The sequence below is a fragment of the Dendrobium catenatum genome, unplaced genomic scaffold (genome assembly GCF_001605985.2).
Source record: "Dendrobium catenatum unplaced genomic scaffold, ASM160598v2 fragScaff_scaffold_1056, whole genome shotgun sequence".
NCBI lineage: Eukaryota > Viridiplantae > Streptophyta > Magnoliopsida > Asparagales > Orchidaceae > Dendrobium > Dendrobium catenatum.
The window spans coordinates 7053773-7077175 of NW_021319518.1; the positions used below are offsets into that span (position 1 = coordinate 7053773).

The 23403-nt window shown below is 34.6% G+C and overlaps 1 protein-coding gene across 1 annotated transcript; it reads right to left on the reverse strand.

The window, feature by feature from the left end:
- Positions 1-14168: 14168 nt before the first annotated feature.
- LOC110103401 lies at positions 14169-23403 on the reverse strand. The gene is made up of 6 exons (XM_020832103.2): positions 23081-23403; positions 20897-21048; positions 19640-19750; positions 19356-19506; positions 14479-14753; positions 14169-14406 (listed from the first exon to the last, which is right to left on the reverse strand). Exons 1-6 carry the CDS (start codon positions 23342-23344, stop codon positions 14169-14171), a joined length of 1191 nt encoding a protein of 396 aa, XP_020687762.2. The 5' UTR covers positions 23345-23403.

Below are 23403 nucleotides of genomic sequence, written 5' to 3' on the forward strand. Positions count from 1 at the left end.
TAAGGCTTCGTTTGGAACGGCTTTATTGTTACTTCTTAATTTTTTAGTACAAAAATTTAATTCTTTGTCCTAAAAAGTTGTTTTAAGAACCGGCAAAAAAATCGTCTCAAACAAAACCTAAATCTCAAGGTTTTAAAATTTATGTAAGTGTTAAAAGTTCAAATGTCTAATGAGCAAGTGAAGTAAGATTGAATTGAATGAAATAATTAATATTAAAATTATTTAAATGATATAATAATATTAATAATTTAATTAATTTAATATATAATATTTAAGATTAAGATATTTTATTATTAAAAATTTTGATATATTTTTAAATTAAATCTTTTAAATATTTTAAAAAAAAAATTAGAAGATATCTCAGTTCAAATAACAATAATTTTCAGCTTAAAAGTTCAATAAATATAAATCTAAGATGGATAAAACTTATTAGAATATCCAAACATTTTATTATAATCATTTTATCAAAATTAAAAGTCAATATCATAATCAAAAGATTCAACAAAAATCGAACTAGTTCAACTATTAATTACAATCGATTCTAGCACATTCGACATAGAACCAGCTTTTAAATTGGACCAAATTGACTAGAGGACCGGTTCACAATTGGATTGGGTAGTTTGATCAAATTTTTAAAATAATCATAATAGTTGATATGTCATCAAAAAAATATCTTGATTGGACACGAATCTCGAGGCAAAATTAAGCCAGAAACTTCAAAAATTAAATCCGGGATCACATGAACTTCGATTTCGGCAAACTTATAGTCAAACTGATCGTCTCGGAAATACGAATCCAACGACACCAAATTCAACTCAATCCGAGCCCAAATGGGTCTGAATCAAAAACCCGAAGCGTTGTTGGAAGGTTCAAACCACAATTTGGATTACTAAACAGTTTCTAAACATGACATGCTTATTGTCGAATTGAGTGGCTCGACGAGAAGAATCCAACGAGCCTAAGATCGCCGAATTCCGATATCATTAAGATCTTCAAATGTCTGACAAATAGTCCACGATCAAGGGATTCAATATCGGCCGTCCATCCAAACCACTCCACATTTGCTCTTGATCCTCCTCCTATTTACGGGTCATGCCATCCTCAAAAAGCTATAAATAGCCCCTCATTTCTCTTGAGAGGGGACCCAAGCAAGAAGAATAAGAGAAGAGTAGGAAGGAAGAAACTACTCCTCGACCACCACCAGAATTCCGTCCGACTGCCAAGTGACGCTAAAATTCCACTCGACTTTCCAGTGACGCCGGAACTCTGCTCGATCTCCAAGTGACTCTGGAGTTCTGCCCGAATACCATCTAACGTCGGAGTTCTCCCTGACCGCCGATTGATTTTGGACTCTACCCGACACCTGACCTCCACTCGTCACCAGATTTCTACCCGACGCTGGACTTATGCCCGTTGTCTTGTTTTCGCTGGACATCTATCAGATGTTAGATTTATGTCTATTGCTTGACTTTTATCTGACACAGTCCTTCCGACCTTCGTCGCCAGACAACGCTCTTTATGACCTCTATCACCCGTCGACTACGGTCCTTTTGACTTCTGTCGTCCATCGACTACAGTCCTTCCGACCTCCGTCGCTCGCCGACTACGGTCCTTCTGACTTCCTTCATCCACCGACTATAGTCCTTCCGACCCCTGTCACCCGCCAACTACAATCCTGTCGACTTACGTCGCCCGCCAACTATTATCCTACTAACCTTCGTCGCCCACCAACTACGATCCTTCTGACCAAACGAACACATCAACAATGATTCTTGTATTCACATTATGTAATGTCCTTTGTAAGATGTACATCAAGCTAAGACCTTCCCCATATGAAGGGTCTCATTAGTAATCAACTGCAATACTAGTGGATTCATTCAAACTGGGCTAGGCCCCGAGGGTTTTCCCCCTTTTTTAGGGGTTTTCCACATAAAAATATTAATGTTTCTCATAAATGCTACACCCACTCTCTTATCTGATTGTGTGCCGGATTTTCGTACAAAGTTAAGACGTTAAATTTTATATTTCTCTACAGCCGCGAATACTCCAAGATGCAACAATAGTAAATCCTAAGATTTAAAATCCCAAAAAAAATATTTAATATTTATAAGATTAAATTCGATATATTAGATTATAAATCCCTTATTGAAGCACAAAATATGATGCATTGTACAATGCTTAAATTATGCTCATTTTATTTCATTTGCATGTTAGAACTAATTATGTATTGTCATTGCATTTGTGGTGCAAAGTATATAACAGAATATATTAAAATTACTTATTGCAGATAGCACAATTGATTAACTTCATTATATTATGTTTGGCTACTCTATTTATTTCAATTTGGAATGGGTCAAATTAATATTAATATTATATTTTTTAAATTTTTTCTAATGAAGGCATAATCAACACTGTTTAATATTTTTTTAGCAGCAATAAATATTTCAAACATCCGTTGGAATACCATTTGTGAAAGCTATAATACCCTCTCATCCAATTCATTTGAGAAGAATTTTCCGAACTTTAAAGGTTGCTTTGATCCTCAAATATTCATATAAGTTGTTGGATCACAAGCATTTTCACCCAAATTAGATGCTAAAAGTTATTATTATTGTTGACCTTATTTTTTTATAGAGAATTGTTTAGTCATAACCTTGTTATCTTAGTATATTTAACCCTTCTTAGGCCCCATTATGTAGTTAACCACTGAGCTAACATAGCCTAGTCCTAGGTACTCTTCCTTAGTCTTAGTGGATTTAAGTTTTGCAACCCTACTAAATTTGACTCTAATGTTGCATAGACATATTCATAACTTCAACTTAGTGAATTTAAGCCTATATGTCTCCTTTAAGCCTAGTCTCACATATTGTGAGTTTGGTTTGAGTTAATTTAACTATAGGAGATCGTACATTACCTTCAATCAAGTTTATTATGCTAAAGTCTATAGTAGACTTCATAAGATTGATCTCCTCAATTATGACTTAATGGATCACATTGTTGACCCATAACTTCCTATGGAGCTATCCCATTTAGAATCAAAGTCTAGACTAACCAATAAGATCCTAGTCTAGATTGACCTACCTGGATAGACTCCAAATCTATTTTAATTCCATTGGATAGTATCGATCCTTAAGGCATCGTCGACTTGGTCAACTTAAGGCGGCTTTAATTGGACCTAATCTTTATGCTAACTTAAGAACTGGATTAGAGTAAACTAGGACTCAAAACCTTTTAAGATATCAAGTGAACTATTTTTTACCTCAATTTAAACTTGACCTTCATCGTTCCTAAGTTTCTTAAACAAAACGTATGAGCTTTATTGGTCAGGCCAGCTCATAACTAACCCTGACCATAGCCAATTATCTATTAGTTTCCCTTTTCCCTAGACTTGACCTTCCCTTGGACTTCATTTAGTTATAAGTGGCTTTATCATACTTTTCTTTTCTTATAGGCCCTAAATAAGGTGGTTCGAACCTAATTTTTATTATAGTAGACCTTTACCTAACCTTAATATGATTCACACCAATTTATCTTAATTGGTTTATACTCGTTGGTAAGCCTAGCTAGGGCAAGATCATTCCTTAAACCCTTTCAAGTTGACCTGGCTTAGAACCTTCTTAAGCGATCTTAAAACCTTATTTTAAAACTTGAGTGAGATATTGACTCTCTTTTGACACTTCAACATTATGGGAGACTTGGATAAACTTAATCGTTGGCCTCTGCTCACTCATCAACACTTGAGGAGATGTCGGTTTAATTAAGTCATAAGCTCCTTACTCACCTTTCAGCTTTATTAGTAAGACATTAGCTTTACTTAATTGTTTACTCCCTTAATTATTATAAATTTTCTTTTAGGCCTTTATCATGAGCCCAATTCTATATTAACTTTTGATGATAACAAATATATCATGGAATTCCAACATTATTTCCTTTAATTTGTACAATTCATTCTCTCTCTCTCTCTCTCTCTCTCTCTCTCTCTCTGGGTACCTTGATTGAGTGGAAGTGAGTGGAATAGTGAAAAATTATATTTTTAATATAAAAATTAGGCTGAGCGTTGAGGTACCCAATCACACGTGCTGAAGTGCTCCCTCTAGGAGCCCATAGCACCACAGCAGTGCCTACCCCAGCGTCATAGCGCTTCAGGGGAAACTTTTCATATTTTCAAAACATACACACAAACTGCAGAGACCCACTTTACAACACATGTAAACTTTCACTTACATGTCTAGAAGGGTTCAAATGCAAAAACTCAATAAATTATCTTGAATCGGATCACGTCAAAACAAGTGGAACGATGCATGCACTGATCTGCAAGTTGTACAATTCTCCCCTTAAAAAAAATATCATCCTCGATATTTCAGAAATCGGATCACCAAAAAAAATCAGGATAGTGCAACTTTATTTCATAATTTTTCTCTCAAATAGCTTCTTTTTTTGTTTTATTTTTTTCATTCAACTTTAACTATTAGAATATGTTTATTTCTTAACCTTCTAACATCATAAGCTAAAATCCTTTCTAGTTCCTCTCTATAGCTTAGATTCAGACATATCTAAACTTCTTTTTTAGATATTTAATTTTTAGAATCAGATATTCATTTCTTCAAAAGTGAAAGGTGGAATGCATTATGAATTTTAGACATATTATCTGGCAGCTGCAATCTGTAGGTTCATTTTTCAATCTGGTCAATTGCTTCAAAGGTCCAACATAAATTGGACTTAACTTTCCCTCTCTACTGAATATATTAATGCCATTCATCAACCTGATTTGCATATATATGAAGTCTCCCACCTTAAACTCTACTGTTTGGTGCTTAATATTATAATATTGTTTCTGCCTATCTTACACAACCTTTAATCTATCCCTAATTAGATGGATCTTTTTCAATAGTATCATTGACTAAGGCCGACCCAATAAGATTCCTTACACCCACCTCTGTCCAATATAAAGGGGTTCTATTTTTTCTAATGTGCAGAGCTTCATAAGGGGATATACCTATGATGAATTTAAAAATATTACTGTAAAAAATTTAATCAAAGGGACATGATCCTCCCATCCACCATCAAAATCTAGAACACACGATCTCAGAAGATCTTCTAGTACCTAAATAGTCCTCTTAGATTATTCATTAGTTTGCAAATGAAAAAGCATTATTGAAATACAATTTAGTGCCCATACCTCAATGAATTTCACTCCACAACCTAAGGTAAACCTTTCATCTCTGTGAGAAATAATCACATTTAGTATCCCCTACAATCGAATAATTTTACTCAAGTATACCTATGTTAATATATCCACTGAATCAAACTGTTGGATTGAAAATAAATTGAACATACTTTGTTAAACGTTCTACCATAACCTAGATGGCATCATATACTCCTATCTAAACCTGTAAATCCCATAGTTAAATCCATTGTTACCTCTTCCCATTTCTACTCTAGAATAGCTAACAGTTATGGAGAACCTCCCAGCCGCTAACATCTTGCTTTCACTGACTGATAAGCTTCATATTTTGAAATAAATCTACAGCATCCTACTTTAATCCCAACCACCAAAATTTACCTTTCAAATTTTATATATTTTGTAGCTTCCTGGATGAATAGAGTAATTTGAATAATAGGCTTCATGTAGGATAAATGAGCTTAGATCGATCTCTGGAACTATGTTTGATGCTCCAAAATATAAATTGAAAGAATTGTTCTTTTTATCTTTTAATAATCAACAATCAAAGCTATATAATATTATATATGAGTAATAAACAGCAAAATAGATTCTATAATTAAAAATACTACAATCAAAATACTATGGCGAAGATGGATTGCGATTTGCAGTTATAATGACTCCAAAAAAAATTTTTGTAAAGTCAAAATACGGGCTATTACACTAGGTACCCATAATATATTCTTATTGAAAATAATATCAAAATCAAATACTCATAATTTATATTTCTTACCATACTTGGTTTAAATAATTAATTTTAGATATTTTATATCTAACTTTTAAGCCAGTTGAATCCATTCTTGTAAACTGAATTTCATCTCATACAACAGTTCATATCACATATCCTAGGCCCAAAAAGAATCTTAAAGGATTCTGTCTTCATATGACTCCCTTTTTATGTTTATAATAATAGAACATGCACATACATTAGAATATTTTCTTACACAGATAGAATCTCAAAAAATTATGTCATCTTATATCTCCCAACAGTCAATTCAATCATATAAGCATATATATATATATATATATATATATAACAATTAAGTCAAAATTTAACACATGTTAGAATTACATAGTTTTCTCTAACGATAGGCAATAGAGTTGCTACTAAGTAAAATTTCATAGTTCAAAACATAACCAAGTTATTAAGGACTGTATAAAATACTCTTTTAAAACATTCATTATACTACATCACTATTTTCAGTGTCCAAATTATTTTCTATTTGAAAAAAGCACAATTTTCAAAATATTTGGTATAAAAATTTTAGAAAATATTCAAAATGTTCATAATCTCAATATCTAAAACATATAAAATGTTACGTGGTGAATTTTTTTAATGCAAAGTTATGAGCATTTTTTAGCTAATGAAAATATAAACTTAAATAGAAAATTAAGAAAAATTTCATATTTTTAAAACCGAGATAGGCATAATATAACCTACCTCGATCCGGACAACTCTCCCAACCAGCCCTGTTGATGCCCCAGAAATCAATAGTGAAAGGATTCGTCTGACATTCCTGATCGAACTCCATTCCAGTTGCCTTGCTCGGACCTAGAATTTTAAACCACATATAATGAGCTTACAAAGCCCAGCATGTCACCAAAGCCTACAACTGAAATCAAAGCACGTCGATGCTATCAATATGCAGGTCAATCAAATCAAGTCCAATTTAATGGTCAATGAGTCTATGCAATGCGGAATCCATAGTCAATGAAATCAAGTCTGCACAGCGGAAATCAATCAGTAGTCAATGCAGTAACGAAAATCAATAATCAAATCAAATCCATCAATAGTCAATAATAAATACAGCGGTAAAAAACATCGATAAATCAATACGTCCTCAGCAATCAATCAGTAAGTGCTTCCAATCAATATCTATCCATCGTAGCATTGTCTATCAATCAATACTATCAGTTCACTCAATCGAGACGTCTAGTCAATTCGTTGTATCTATATCATCTATCAATCAATAGAATATCTCGTGTCAATTAATAGCAATCAATAGCATCAATTAATTCAATAAGGGACTCGTGTCAGAACGTACTCTTGCAAATCAGTCAATCCAATTATTCAATACGAGTTACTAGATATCAATACAATCTCAATGACACTATGACAGATTCAATAATGACGACGCACGATGCTACAATAGGGAAATCATCTCAATCAATAAGCAGCACTTTCCAGTCAATTATCTCTATCAGCCGGGAAATCCATAAAACAATCGAATCAACTAATACGGAATCAACCTAGCAATTGAAACAAATCTATACAATGAAATCATCATGTCAATAAAAATCAATACAATCAGCTCCATAAAGAAATCTTATTCTACCGATAATCAAATCCATACGGCAAACAATCCATTCAATCAATCAATCGATAATCAGTACGACGAATCAATGTATCAATAGCATGTCAGGATCTGTCGTATCAATAGTATCCATATGTCAATATCATAAATCCATATGTCATATCATATCTATATCAATACGATGTTGGTAGTCTATCAACTCTACAATATATATCAATATCGGTGTCAATCTCTATAATCAATACGCAGAATCCATATCAATATCGGTGCCGGTATCTATGAATCAATAACATAACAATCGAAGTGAAATCCGTAAAATCCATAAATCGCTCATTAAATCCGTTCAATAAATAAATCCATTCAAAAAAATAATGCCGTCAAATCAAATCAATCAATCAAATCCAGTCTATACTATCAAGTCGATAAAATCAATCGGAAAAGAAATACGATAAATCAATTGTAGCAAGTCAAATCAATGCAGAATCAATAGTATCAATGAGTCTATGATTATATGCCGTCCATGTCCATATCAATGTCAATAATCAATAATCAATAGTATCAATGCTCAATGATCAATCAATGAAATCAGACATCCGTACGATAATAAATCAATTCAATAAATCAATCGGAAATCAATAAATCAATGCATATCAGGAAATCCATACAATGGTCTACTCGACAAGCACAAACACTAGCTATTATCAATAGTGCTGTTGTAGAATCCATATTGCTGTTGTAGATATCCATACGTTGGTTTCAATCAATAGAGTCGTCACTCTTTTGCCGTCGGCCCGCCCGTCGGCATATAAAAACTCCTTATGAATCCCAATCGTTATATCAATGATCAATGGTTTAAAGGAAAGCCCGTCGGCCACCATCCTGTACAGGTCAATATCAATCTCCAACCAACATTTAACCAGGTTCCCCACTTGTCTTTCAGTATCAATCAATTCAATCAATAGTCAATGCAATAATCGATGCAATTAAGCAATAATAAAGAATCTGGAACAATGCATATCAATAGTCATACAGCCATATCAATTCAATCTATCAATCTTGGAAAATCAGAAAATCGTACGAAAATCGGGAGAGTAACGGTAGTTCGGTCAAATTTACACAAAAAAATCCTGCAAAAAGGCACAAATTCCAAATCTCTCCAAATTACAGTATAATATTCACGACATCATTACAAGACTATTATCTATAGAATCCAAATCAAATCAAGTCCTGATTATTTTCTATTCGATTAAAATCGCGTAGAATCAATCTCGCCGGTAAAATCGTCGCAGAAAATACTCAAATCGTGTACAATGGTCATATCTATAACATACTAAAAGTTGTGTCATACCGAAATCAAGAGTCAAAGTTCGACTTACGAAACACAAAACAGTGCACAACTCGGTCAAAACACAATATCTTTGAAAACAGAAATAGGATTCGGAGTCCTTACGCACGAGATCTACACTTTTCCCAACAGCAGCGTCGGACGAAAAGCGCTCCGCGGCCTCAAAATCCAGCTTTTCCTCTTTTCCCTTTCTCTTTCTCTCTCCTCAAAATATCTGATTTATAAAAATGGTTTCTCTTCCTCAAAACGAGCTCATTTTCACATGTCATTAGTCTGATAGGCCCGGCCGATCGCCAAATCGTCCCGGGACGATCAGACCAAAATACGGTGCGTTTGACGACGTCCCAGAACTATTTTCAGGGCGATATTTTGAACAGTACAGATTCGTCCTGGAGGATCTCAATATCGTCGCCGGACTGATCCTGGGAGGAAAATCCAAGCTAGAGAGGAACAGTAAGGGAACGAGGTCTCACAAGCCCCGATAGCTAAAAAACGACGACGGAAGCAACTCGAATTGTTTTTCCCTCTTCAAATATCTTCTATTTTCTCCTTGCTCGACTATGATGCTGATCAAATGAATGAAATAAGTGTTTTAAAATATATTTTAAAATGCTCAAAATGTCCTAGCATTGGTACTCAATCCAAGCACGCAGCGCTAGTTCAAAATCTCATTTCTCGAGACTATAGGTGTTACAAATATCACTATTGGCACTTTGGTTGAGTACTAACACCGAGGCACTCTAACAACCAATGCAGAGGCACTCCAAAATACATCCTACCTCGAGCCCGAATAATTTTTGAGTTGGCGATGCTAAATGACTCGAAGTGACCTAAAACAAACTTTCGAAAAATTCCTCTTCTCTCTTCTCTAGATTGCTACCTTGATTGGGTGGAAGTGAGTGGAATAGTAAAAAAAAGATATTTTTCATATAAAATCAGATCGAAGCTCTGAGGTGCCCAATCAAGCTTGCCATAGCACTTCCTCTAAGAGCCACAACACCATAGTGCCACCCTCAGCACCGTCACATTGAATTAATTTACAAAAAGGCAAAGAGGAGTTTAGCATCGCACAAGACCACTATGCCGCGATGCTCCTAGGCGAAGAAGATTTTCTAACTTCCCCCCCCCGCGTTTCAGAACATATGCAGACTTTCAAATGCATACCAAACATTCCCAGACACATGTAGAAGGGTTTAAATGCAAAAATTCAGTGAATTGCTTTGTTTTGGACCTGGTTCGAATAGGTGGAATAGTGCACTGATCTATAGATATTACATAGTCAACCTTTTTCAATGGGTAGTCATTCAATTCTATAAGATAAGCATGTGTTCCTTAAAATAATTCCCTCTTATCTAGGATGTTATACAATCATCTATCATTACCCTATTCTTTTTTATAGCCTTATCGATTACAGAGCTTTCATTCCATGATAGCTTTCTTGAGCTATGAATTTGGACTTTTCTTTTGATTTGTACTTGCCTAATATTCTAGAATATAAATTCCATCATCTTTGAAGTTATCTTCCTAATTTTCATTCTATTGAGTGTCCACATGTCAAATTACATTTCTAAAACTAAACACAAGGATTCCTTTGGGTTGAAGATTTTGATTATTTTGATCAAAATCTTATAACTATGTCTCCCCAAATCCAAAGTGTTTGCCCACATCTTCTCCATAACATAAATCCATCCACCCCACATCATGAGCCCTAGTATGCCTTAGGGTTCTTCCATCCTCATCTACAACAAGGATTGCATGTTTGACTATAGTGCTCATAAACTTTGACTCATTTCTTTATTTTGAGTTCTTTTTTTCTCATTTGAATAAATCAATCAATCATCAGTCATTAAACATAAGTAGAACACACACAATTTTTTAATCAAGAGTTTTCTTAAGCACCATCCAAGATATATTTAACCTTTAAAATGATGTTGTTTTAGGAAACTTTGTCACCAAGAAATTCAAATTCAAATAATGGGAATATCTATGTGGATTCAATGTTTGGCTAACTTTTGATTGATATCATGAGTTTGTAGAGTGGATTAATTTATGACTAGTCATCTATAGTAATTCATTGATATCATTCATAGTGAATAATCCTCCTATTTCAAATATACTTTTCTATATTTTCCCAAAAAAAAAAAAAATACACCATAAAAATAAAGGGGGTGATACAAAACATCATGTGAATTAAAAAAAAATTAAGTTAAAACTCAAATTATAAGAATGAAGGCTAAAGCTCAAAGATTGAACAAAGAAAAGGTCAAATTAGAAGTGCCTAATAAATGGAAAATTTTTAGAACATTTTAAATGTAATTTATTTTTTTATATTTGATTTTTCTCTATCTTGGGATATGTTTGACTAGCCTTGGAATATTTTGGAATAAATAAAGCATTAAAAAATAAGTGATTAGAACTTATTCTTCATGAATTGTCACCACCACTCCAAATTGAAGGGAAGAAAGGGAGTGGAAACTAATGGAGGAGTAGTTCCAACAATTTATTTTATAATTTTCATCTATTCCAAAATATTCTATAGTCGGTCAAAGCTGTCCTTAGGTGAAAAAAAAAATTAAAATTCTATTTTAAATATTATAAAAAATTTTACTTTTGTTTCAGAGGCTTTTTTGTGTATATCTTTCTTAAGTTTGAATTTTAGCTCTTGTAATTAGACTTCTAATTTAATTTTTTTGGACCACATGATGTACTTCATCAGGGCTCATTCAATTGTTCGAAAATAGAAAATATGTTTTAAGGAAAGAAAGAATTTATTTTTATTTATTTTATGTGAAAATGAATATATCATTTATTGTGAGATTTGAAAATCTTTCAAGAGATTTAAATTAATATTTATATGTAATCATAGTCAATCAAAATTAAGAGAAGCATAATACTAAGTTAAGAGTGACAGAGATGAGAATGCTCACATGGATGAGTGGCTTTACCATTAGAGATAGGATACGAAATAAGCATATACGTGAAAAGGTTGGAGTAGCTCCAGTAGAAGATAAGATTAGAGAGAGTAGCCTTAGATGGTTTGGTCACATAAAACGGCGGCCTTCCGATGACCCGGTTAGGAAAGTAGAGGTATTAGATTTGACTTATGTTAAGAAAGGTAGATGCATACCAAAAAAGATTTGATTAGAAAATATTAGAAATGATCTTTTGTTAGTAGATTTAAACGAGAATTTGACTTCACAATGGCGAAAAAGGATTCATGTAGCCGACGCCACGTAGTGGGATAAAGAGTTGATATTTATGTTGTTGTTGTTGTATATAGTCAATCAAATGATTAAATTAATATATTCATTTTTTCTTAATTTAATATTCTAATAAATGAGCTTGAAATGTTTTTTTAGAGTTTATATTAATGTTATCATATTTACTTGTACCCATTCAACCTTAACCTAAGGATACTACTTGATGAAATGAAGTTGTCAGAACCTAATCCAGTGAATGTTCAGAGGAATAATGGTTGAAAATAATGAACCAATAGTGCAAATTTCCTACCAGGAATTTGTAAAATCCAAGGACTACAATTTTTAGGACCACAAAAAAATGCTGGGATCAATTATATATCACACGCGACTATTTTGAATCAATTTTATATGATCATGAAGACTAAGATTTCATTTGAAATGTCTATCTTACTGCTTTCTAAACAAAGCCCTACATGTGGTTCTAATTGGATACCCATGCTTTACTCGGACGGGCTTCGCCCACCCACACCCACCCGTGGTGACTTTCGGGATGTCGTACCCACCTAACCCACTCACTTTCCATGCTTTTTGAACGCAGTCTGTCACAGACTGGTGACCTTGAGGCTTGTTGTCATTTGCTCTGATTGCAAACTTTCAAGCCACATATCAGAATTTATCGTAGTCATAGTATGATTAAATAATGCACACTACGTAGTGAGGATTGCAATAATATAAGATATACGGTGATTAATAATGTTAATCGATTTATCCCCCGATATTGAGTACCCATCCAAAAGATCATGGGCGTGCCCATACCCACCCATAGGTATGGGTGGGTACATGGGTGGATGTGGGTATGGATACCCAATGCAGGGCTCTATTTCTAAAACAGTTTTTTAGCACAAAAATTTTTAGTTTATTTTTTTTTTTTACTAAAAAATTGCTTTAGAAAATATATAATAAGAAAAATATCACAAATAAAGCCTAAATTAAAGCATCATGATATGCTCAAACTAAATAGGCCACATACAAATAATTTGCATATATATATATACATACTCTTTTAATTGATGAACATAAATTCAAAGAAAACAAATCCATAGCAGGCGAGCACCAATTGACAAGCAGTGTCTCTTCGAGCAGAGAAATTATTACGTGTGGAGTCCAGACTAGAGAACCGTCCGGTTTTTGTGAGTGTACGCAATAAAAGCATAGTTACAATTCACCACTGTAATTTTATTACGCACACTCATAAAAATCAAACGCAGCTTCGATCTAAACTCCGTACGTAATAATCTCTCATTAGCTCAAGTCTTGAAAGAACGAGAGCAAATGGGTGAATAAAGTTAAGACTATCTTCAACTGCATTGGTTGCTAAATAAACATGAACTGCAGAGTAACACAAAGTAGTGAATTGCAGGTGGACCAAATGTTCCAAAGGTAATAAGCTTCTATTTTGATTTTGGAAGAAATAGAAAATACAGGACAGCCGAGGAAGAGCCTTGTCTTTCAAATTGACAGAATACTCATTCATGATGTTATCCGAAAAATCACTGTGCATTTAAGCAAGTTCATGTTTGGCAACAAAAATGTTTAACATTACAACTCAATAAGAGCTACAATCAATTGTATGTACAAACCACAAGAAATACTCTGCTACACAATCTTAATATAATGAATTTACAACCTTTTGTTCTAAAGACAGTAAGCAGCTGCATCTTCCATAATTTTCTAAGGAATGTAGTGAGGGAAATCCATCTGAGGGGCTATCCCCAAGCAAGAAATGTCCTTACTCCAGGAGTGCAAGTCCTTGAGAAGCCGAAGCCGAAGACATATAACTGATAAATTAAATCCATCTGATACACTACTAGTACTTCGGCAGGTTTCTTTTTGTTCCGCTCAAAATTAACCAAACAATCAAATTTAGTAAATACATGCAATTGTTTTACTTTACACTCCTAATGCAGGCAACCAAACAACCCCTTATGATCTTAAGCTTCGTTTTGGACGGCTTTTTTATTGCTTCTTAAAGCAGCTTCCTAGTACAAAAATTAGAAAGCAGAAAAAAAGTTGTCCTAAACGAAGCCTTAGTTTGCCAATATGACATCAGATTTTGGAGGTAGATAGTGCCGCCAAATATCGCTAAAGCCGGATGGCTCTCTCTGACTCTTCTGGTTTGAGCAACCCATTGTGGGTGGTACATCATAATGGAGAACCTTGGCCTCCGAGCTTGCAGTCCTGGAATCAACAAGCTTCCAAGCATCAGGAAGCTTGTAGTACTTGTTGTAGAGTGCAACGGCAATCACTGCGTTTACCGGATTGTTCCTGTCATAAAAGCCAGTAAAACCATCTAAATTTTTTTACTGATAAGAACATAACAGATGGAGAAAATCAAACCTTTCATGTTTCAAATCAAGAACTTGATTCCACCATCGAATGGACTCTAGAAAATTCTTATCCAAGTTCGCCACATTAACCAGAAACAAACTCAGGTCTGGTACACAAGAATCTTTGTCATATAATTTCTCTGATATCCAAGTTTTAGCGGCTGTTCTCCGAATGGCATTTAAGATGTCTATATTAACATAATCACTCAATCTTCTACTGCAGTCCTCAGTGGCTGCAATGGCATAAGGGCCTAAATCAAAATCAAAGAGCTCCTCAATCCTACCCTGCGGTTGGAACAACAAAAACAAATCATTCATATGGTTTAGATTTTACAACCTTTTCAGGTCATTCAGACTGCACTACCGACAAGGAATGTCTTAGCTCTCAACTAGACAGATTTATGGATGCCACTTAGTGCCTACCTAAATGGTTACTTATCTAGATATGTGGCAGTTAGGTACTTGAAGGGTGATGTCTAGTAGCTACAAGCCATATTTTAATACAAAAATATTCACATTGAAATAAAAAACATGTGTTGATTTCAAGAGAATTTATTAGGTGCGGACACCGGACGGACAGAACCGTCCGGTTTTCTCTGTCTACAGTCAAAGCGCACTTCTACAGCAGCTGCGCTTTAACTGTGCTTTCACTGTAGACAGAGAGAAAACCGGACGGTTCTCTCAATCCGGTGTCCGCACCTAATAATTTGCCTGATTTCAAACGGGATAATGTCAGGTCGAATTTTGTTTTCAACCTCTTTGATCAAAACATGGGTAAAATGTCAAAATGGGGCGTTGCTCAAAACAACAGGGATAATTTTGTCAATTTTTTCCTCAAAAGAGCAGGACGCAGCTGACACGGGAGCTGAAGCCAAGTCGTGAAGTTGTTTTGGGACAAAAATTCCTGTAATACCCCAAATAATACTATGGTTATGTTCCATAAAGCAAAGCAGCAAAAAAAGAGACCCAAACAGAACGTTAATTTCATGTTTTAGCTTGACTTTGAGCATGGCTAAGTTGGACTAGATCGCTTCAATTCTGCTCACTACCAACCTTATGGATGGAATCCAACTGGCCAAGTTGGGATAAGGCTATGATGGTAATTCCAATTTATTCAGGTTGGCTAACTCTCTTCTTACATAAATGTTTGTCTTTATTCAAAGGAACCATGAGTTCATTGAACAGGAGTGCGGAATTTCTGCATCCATCTAAGCTATATTGGATAAGTAAAAATTGTCAGAAGTCATAATAGAAAACACAATTTGTTATCATGGAATAAGTAGGTAAAAAATATCCTTGCCCTCTACTAGCTTAATAACATCAAAAAAATTTGTTAGTTCCACTTAAGAAACCATGCTACTTTTTCGTACAATCACTAATTGACAATTTATGGCATGGGTGGTGAGAAATCCAAGATAAGTTTTGGGCACAAAAGGCATATTAGGAAGCTCTAGATTTAAATCTTATTTGTATATGTTTAAAGTATGAAGATGAATATAAGGCATCAAGAAGTATTCTAGAGAAGAAGCTTATGAGCAAGAAGTTGCTAACGCTAGCAACAAGAACCAATAGCATATAAAAAACACTAGCGGATGAGAGAGCATGACCAGAAGAACCTCCAAGAATTAAATAGCTCCAACAAGAGAAATGGAGAAACAATGAGCAATGACAATGATTCCAAGAAGCAATGAAAATAGAACATTCGTGCCTCGTTATTATAGCAAATACTAAACCAAACTATGAAAATTTGAACCAGGATTTCACATGATCTGAATCCAAGCGTAAAACTCTACAATGCAATGCGGCGAAGTGGCACAGCCACTTCACTTCACTCCTATAGTGGATTTGAAGTGCTCAATCCAAGCGTAAAACTCTACAATGCAATGCGGCGAAGTGGCACAACACATCACTTCACTCTTATAGTGGCTTTGAAGTGTGCAATCCAAGCGTAATACTCTACAATGCAATGCGTCGAAATGGCACAACACTTCACTCTATAGCGCCTTTGAAGTGCGCTTTCAATAAAATTTATATTGCCTTGTATTATATGTTTCGAATGAATGAGAAAGAATACATTCTAGCATATTTTTCTCCAAATGGTACTAGAGTCCTAGTTTTCTTCCCAACTTATTTATTGCAACATGATCTTCATAACCTGATGCATTTTCGACCTTCATGGTAATTGTCCTATGCATCTCAACCCTCATTGTCTGATGTGAAGTCATAGCAATCTCGTTGCTTATCTGTTGACCTCCCTGCTAGAGCCAAAAGAAAGAAACAAAATTATAAAAAAATATACCTAAATCATTACCTGTAGGAGGCTTTGCCACAAATACTATACAAATCTTGTGACAGTTGCCCCATACCTCTGCAAACGGCGCCGAAGATGTCCATTCGCGTGTGCTTGGATACGATCCTCCCCTCCTTGCGTCGTTAAAACGAGAGCGAGACTTCTCTCGTTCGTTTTTTTCCCACTGCTCTACCACACACGCCCGAAGTCTCACGCGAGCTGCTTCTCCCCATTTCCTCTGTCGTCAAACCCAACTCCACCCTTGCACCCACCGAACTCAACAGCCCTCTCCACCTTCCAATCTTTGCCCAATCGGCAGAGAGAGAGAGAGAGAGAGAGAGAGAGAGAGAGAGAGAGAGAGAGAGAAGGAGCATTCCCCTTTACCTAGCCGAAGTCCTCACCCGGCGATCTTCTCCCTTGTCTGACTCCAGCAACCGCGAACAAGCCCCGATCATGAGCTTCCTTCGCTTCCTTCCAATCCCTACAAGCCTGACGTCTCTCCCAGCCTCTCCATCCGACCTCCTAAGCATCCCGACCCCTTCGGGCCACCTTAACTCGAACTCCAAACCTGCCCTAGTCGCCCAATTTCGCTCATTTGACAACGTTCCCATTCTTGTCGTGTCGAAAGTTCCGACATTTTGATCGCAAGCAACAAGGGGAGCTCATTGTGAAGGTAACTTTCTCCCCTCCATGCGCTTATTCGGCCAAGTCCTGTAAATCTGCTGAGTTGTAAGAGAAGGGAAGCAGAATGTTTAACTAGCCGTGAGATTTAACTACTTCCTATATCCTGTTTGATAGAATTTTGCTCAAAATACTGCTTAACTTCTGCATAATCCGTATTTAATGGGACTTAGCATAAATCCTAATGCAAATCCTGCATGAGTCTGGTACTCAAACGATTTCTATTAGCAAGATTTAGTATAAATCTTGCTCAGATTATGTATAGAGCCCGTTAACAGGATTTAGCACGAACCATGTTTAAATACTATGTAAATCTAGCTCAAATCCGCATAAATCCTGTACCAGAACGGCCTCTTTTAATTAATTGCAATTAGCCACGATTAATTGAAATTAATTGGCATTAATTATAGTTGATTCTAATTAATCATTATTAATTACAAATTAATTATTATCAATTATAATTAGTTCGGATTAATTTGATTAATTGTAATTAACTATTATTAATCATAATTCATTTTGATTAATTAGTATTGATTATAATTAATAGCTATCCCAACAATTTAGGAACAACTTTATAGATCATTAGTCTCCATTCCTTTTTGTTGAGTTTTACATGAAATGTTACCATTACTTTGTGTTCATCTTTTTGCACAACTTCTAATAATATCACCTTTGGTATAAAGTATAAACCTTTTTTTCTTCCTACTCTTCCTATATCAATTTTATCTATACAGCTTATTAATCATCTTCTTCCCTCCACCGTACACTTCTAAACAGCTTAAGTCTATTTTTTACAACCATACCTTCAACAAGTACTAATAATAATCTTTTTTATCAATCTCTACTAGTTTTGTCACATTCACTTCAACTTTTTCATTCACATCATTCAACTTAGTTATCAATGATCTTTTTATGGCCCAACACTAGATTCATATGGCATAGCCAGTTAACAATGTAATTTTATAAATTCACTTACTAAGGCTTATGATATTGTTCCGTCACATAGTACTCTTGATGTGTTTCCCCATTCTAACCAATCAATTTAAATACTATTAGTTATATCCTCATAAATATAATATACAACCTATCACTCCAAAGGCATCAATTGATCTTGAACCTATCACTTGATCTTCTCCACTCCAACTCATCAATTATATATCAAATAATTATAAACTCAGCAATATTATTCTTATCAATGGTAGATTTAATGCAAATAAATTTATCAATCCTAGGTATCACTTATTTTAATATGATATTCTTTTATCACATTATTATTGAGGCACTTTGCCATTCTAATCACTCAACCTTAACTCTATTAGTTATATTATCATCGATATCAGATCTAATATATTTAAACCTATCACTTCTAACTATCACTTACTCTTCAAGCAATATTGATTAAAAAATATCAATTTCGCACCCAATATTGTACGTCATATACACAATTTTTATTCTGCTAATCTAATAAAAAAAAATTCTGCTAATCTAATCTATATTATCTTAAATTTTCTCTATTGTTGTGATAAATAATATGTGCTAAGCTACCTCACTTCTTTTTTGTAAGATAAATCACGAGCATTAATGCCCAAGAGCCCAACTTTTCCAACATCAAACCGACACTATCAAGGACAAACCTAGAACAGATGCTCCTGCCGTTGCTACATTTACAAAGCTTTACAGCATGTTAATAAAGAGGACATTTTTTTAATTCAAATCCATGCATTCTGCATAAGGAGGAGGCAATTTAACCGTGGATCTGATGGCCACCCTCTGCTAAATATTAAGGGAGGCGATAATTTGATTATCATGGCAAAATACTTCTTTTCAAGAAAATTTAGAAAAAAGATAAATAAAGAGGGCAAATGATTAAGAAGGGATAATCAGACTAAAAGGACAAGGAACAAAGAAAGAACTACCTTCATAATGGTTCCCGGTGATACAAAAGCAAATTTTGTCAAAGAAGTTTTGGTGCTTGGGATGATGAAAGAGGCTAGCTCATTAATTGAGAGCCTAAGAAATTCCCATTCTGGTGCAGCAGTTCTAAGTTTAGATTTGACTTCATTTTGCCTAGATATTTAAAAAAGGCATTACCAGCAATAGCAGCACCAAGCATAGGAAACCATAAGAGATGGTACAAAATAAAAGCATTAGCATTAAGAAAACCATAAAAGAAACAAGTTCTTAAGAGGGCACTTCTTACCCAAAGAGATCCAGGTTTGAATCAGGAAACAATACTTTCAGCTTGTAGTAGGACAATTTCACATCTTCACTTTCAGGCACAAAGAAACTAAAATAAACATGCTCTGACAATCTAAGAGGCAAAGGTAAACATCAGAACATCAATGTTTTCCAATTCAGCAACTAAAACCTTAATGCTAATGAGATAATAACAAAATTAAACTGTCCAAACAGATTTTATTATCCATGACAACGGCACAGAAAATATGATTATACAGTAAAGGATCACCTATGTATGTGAGCATTTGTGGTCACGGTTATAAAAGATATGTCCAATCTGTTAATGAGCTACTTCACTTTCCAATAATCTGACCTATCATAATATTGAATATGTACCAGCATAACTTCAAAACCATGGGAAACACTTGCGGAGCAGTTGTACAAATCAATAAGTAGTATTAATTTCATTTAATAGTAAACAACATAGTACAAAAGAAGCTCGAAACTATCAAACCAAACCTCAATCGTTCAAGATTCTTGTGAAGTTGCTAATTGCAATTGAAGCTCCCAAAAATCCATTTTTCTTGAACTAAGGCTTCGTTTGGTTATTATGTACCTTTCCTAAAAGGTAGTTTTAAAATTGTTGTTTGAGAGAACGGAGTTTTCTAAAGGAGAAATTAATATCATAAAGCTTTTGAAAACAGTACAAAAATATAATTCTCAAAAAAGCATTTCTGCAAAAGTGGCACATAGAAACAACAGGCAAAAAAAATTTCTGTCGTTTTGAAACTGAAAATGCAAAATTAAGCCGTCTCAAACGAGGCCTAAATGTGTCATTTTTCCCCTGGAAATTTTTTTTTTTTTTTGGTGGGGGGGGGGCGGAGGATTTCATTTTCAACTATTTCTAGAGGTCAAATGGCACTTTAAATTATGCAAAAGGTTTGAGAAATAACAACTTGGTAAAATATTTAATTGGTTATTCAGGTTTCATACTTCACATGCCTTTAAATACACACCCTGAAGAACCTGTTCAATAAGCTTATCCAACACAGATTCTAAACTTAAGTAACCATTGCGTTCACTATCCAACCTGCAACAGGTTCGCAAGATTTGTTTTTAACAAATTATAACTAGTTGAATGTTATAATTTGGATATCATGCCCAGCAAAGTTTATCTAAGGGTAAGTAAGAAATTGCACCTTTGAAACATTCATGGCCAAATGAAAATAAGAATATTGACTAGCGATGAATCAATAACATGTTAAGTTGTTATGCAAACCTTGAGCTAGATAGGGTCGAATTAGCTAGTACAGCAAGCATTCTAAGATCCAAACAATCCATCCAACTAACCACATTAATCCTTCCAATTTCCACATCATGATTTTCGGCATTACTAAGTCGCTCCATGAGAGGATCTTTAGATTTGGTCAACTGCAATAACAAATTTAAAATGTTTGAGAAGGAAATGCAGGGTTGAATAAATTGATATAAAGTACCCTGATTTAAAATAAAATAAAAACATGGTTAACATGATTGTAAGTATCTACTTTATAAAGCATTAAGCTTTGTTGCTATCTCAAAACTAAAAACAATCCAAACAAGTGGATCATACAACAACAGAACAAAAAACTTTTCTCCCACTACGTGAGGTTGGGTACATAATCTTTTTTCTCCATTGTGTCTTGTTAAGAGAAGTGGAATCATAATGAAAAAAATTAAAATGTGTAAAATGGTGTATCTAGTGCAAAAAGCTCATGCCACTTCAGCGTCTGAGTAGGGGTTGATGCAAGGAATCTTACCCATCTTCAACTTTTATAGAGAGATTGTTTCCATGATCATAATGAAAAAAATATAATGATATGAAACCTTTAGAAGAGTATATAATGAAAATGGAAGAGAAAGCATATTTCTCATTTGATAATGATTTGATAATAAAAGAACCATAGGAGAGGAAAAAAATTTCTACTGCCTCCTTCATCTTATTTCTAGCAAACAATTCATCCTCGTGCACTATGGAGATACCACTTGTCAGTAATATCTCTTAGGCCTTTGATGGAGGACATATTAGGTTCAATCTTATTTCATTAATTTAGGAAAATTTAAAATTTAGTATTAATATAATTTATAGTTTATCTCAACTTCTATGTAATAAGTTAAGGGATCCCCCTCGATACAGGGATACCTTTGACCTAAGGTTTTCAATTATTGGCAAATTATTGAATATGAGATTTCTCCTAACCCTAGTAGTCTAACCCTAGTAGTCAGCTATCCCTCTTCTCACTTTATCTTCTAGTTTTTCCTCTTCACTCTTTCTCCTTAGGTTCCTCTTGCAGGACTCTTTCTTTTCCTCTCCTCAGTGTTTAGTCATATAAAGTGGTTATATTTTCCTCTCAGCCTGCTACTCAATGATTTTCCTACTTGAAGCCATCCAACACTCACTCCACTGAAATCTGATGTCACAAAGCTAAACAATCCAAACTGCATCTCCCCTTGCATAGATCAGCCTGATGTATTCAGCAATTAGTATTTTGTTCTATTTCAACTTCAGTTAAGTTTAACTAAGGCATTTCCTTACCTTAAAATATTTCATGCTTCCTTCCACTGGCATCTAATAGCAAAGCCTAAAACCTAAAAAACCGTAGATTATATCACTTTCTCAGACACTATACTCCATTGGGAGAAGTAAATCTACATCAAAACCTCATCTCAACCCTAATTTACATAGGCTTTCATGTCTGGCATGAACCAAGATGTGATTTATAATATCAAACCAAGAAAATAAGGAAAAACAAGAGCTTCCTTTTAGCATTTAAATAACATAATATGTTTCATACGAGAATTTTACAGCTAATTAATCCGAGATATTAAATTCAAAAGGTCATATACATACTAAGATTTTAAGCAAGACCTGTAATAAAACCTACTGTCAAGAAAACCAAGTAAAACAAGAGACTCTTTTTAACCAAGGTTATTTTTTGGTTTTTGTATAAGTTAGGTAAAATAACAAAAGTTCTAGTTTCAATGTTTTTGCTACTTTTGAAATTCAATTTGCTTTTGATTTGAATTACTTTTTATTAATAATTTTTTTTTTTAAATTAAGCTATGAAATAAAGATGCTTATCTAATAAAGGCTTAAGTTACAGTATGCACGCAATGGAATTCTAGTATGACTTTGATCTGTTAAGAGCTTCTTCCAACTTAGGTTAAAAAAATTATGATTTTATTTCGAAGCTCTTGAATTTCAGTCAAAACTTTATAAAACAGTCCCAAACCAATAATAATAATAATAATAATCAATTGGAACACATCTGAAACCACCAAAATTGTAAAAATGATTTTAACCAGCAAATATAATGCATGCCTGTTACGGGCTGACTGGTCCTAGATATTAAGTTTGAGGCCTAGCTAATAAGTTCAAACTTCCATAAAATTACATACGATATACCCTAAGAAAGGAATTCACCGTAGAAGTATTCGTCTTGGAAGAGAAGGGCATCCAGCTGCGGCTAGGATCTGCCGGGTGACGGAAGTGAGTGGCCGGAAGGAGCTGTAGGGCGGCGAAAGCGAGCACAAATGCAAAAGAGAGGGCTTGTAGGACCGGTTGGGATCGCGGAGGCTGGTCGATGTCCAACCTGAGAGGCCCGCCTGCGACTGAAGAAGGCGGGGGGGTTCGAAAGGACGAGCTCGCCGGCCTCTTCCATAGGCCGGATCCTGCGGCGGAAGACATGTTCACCTTTTGACCGTTTTGGCAGTTCAACGAAAACGTTTAGTGAGATTTTACCGTTC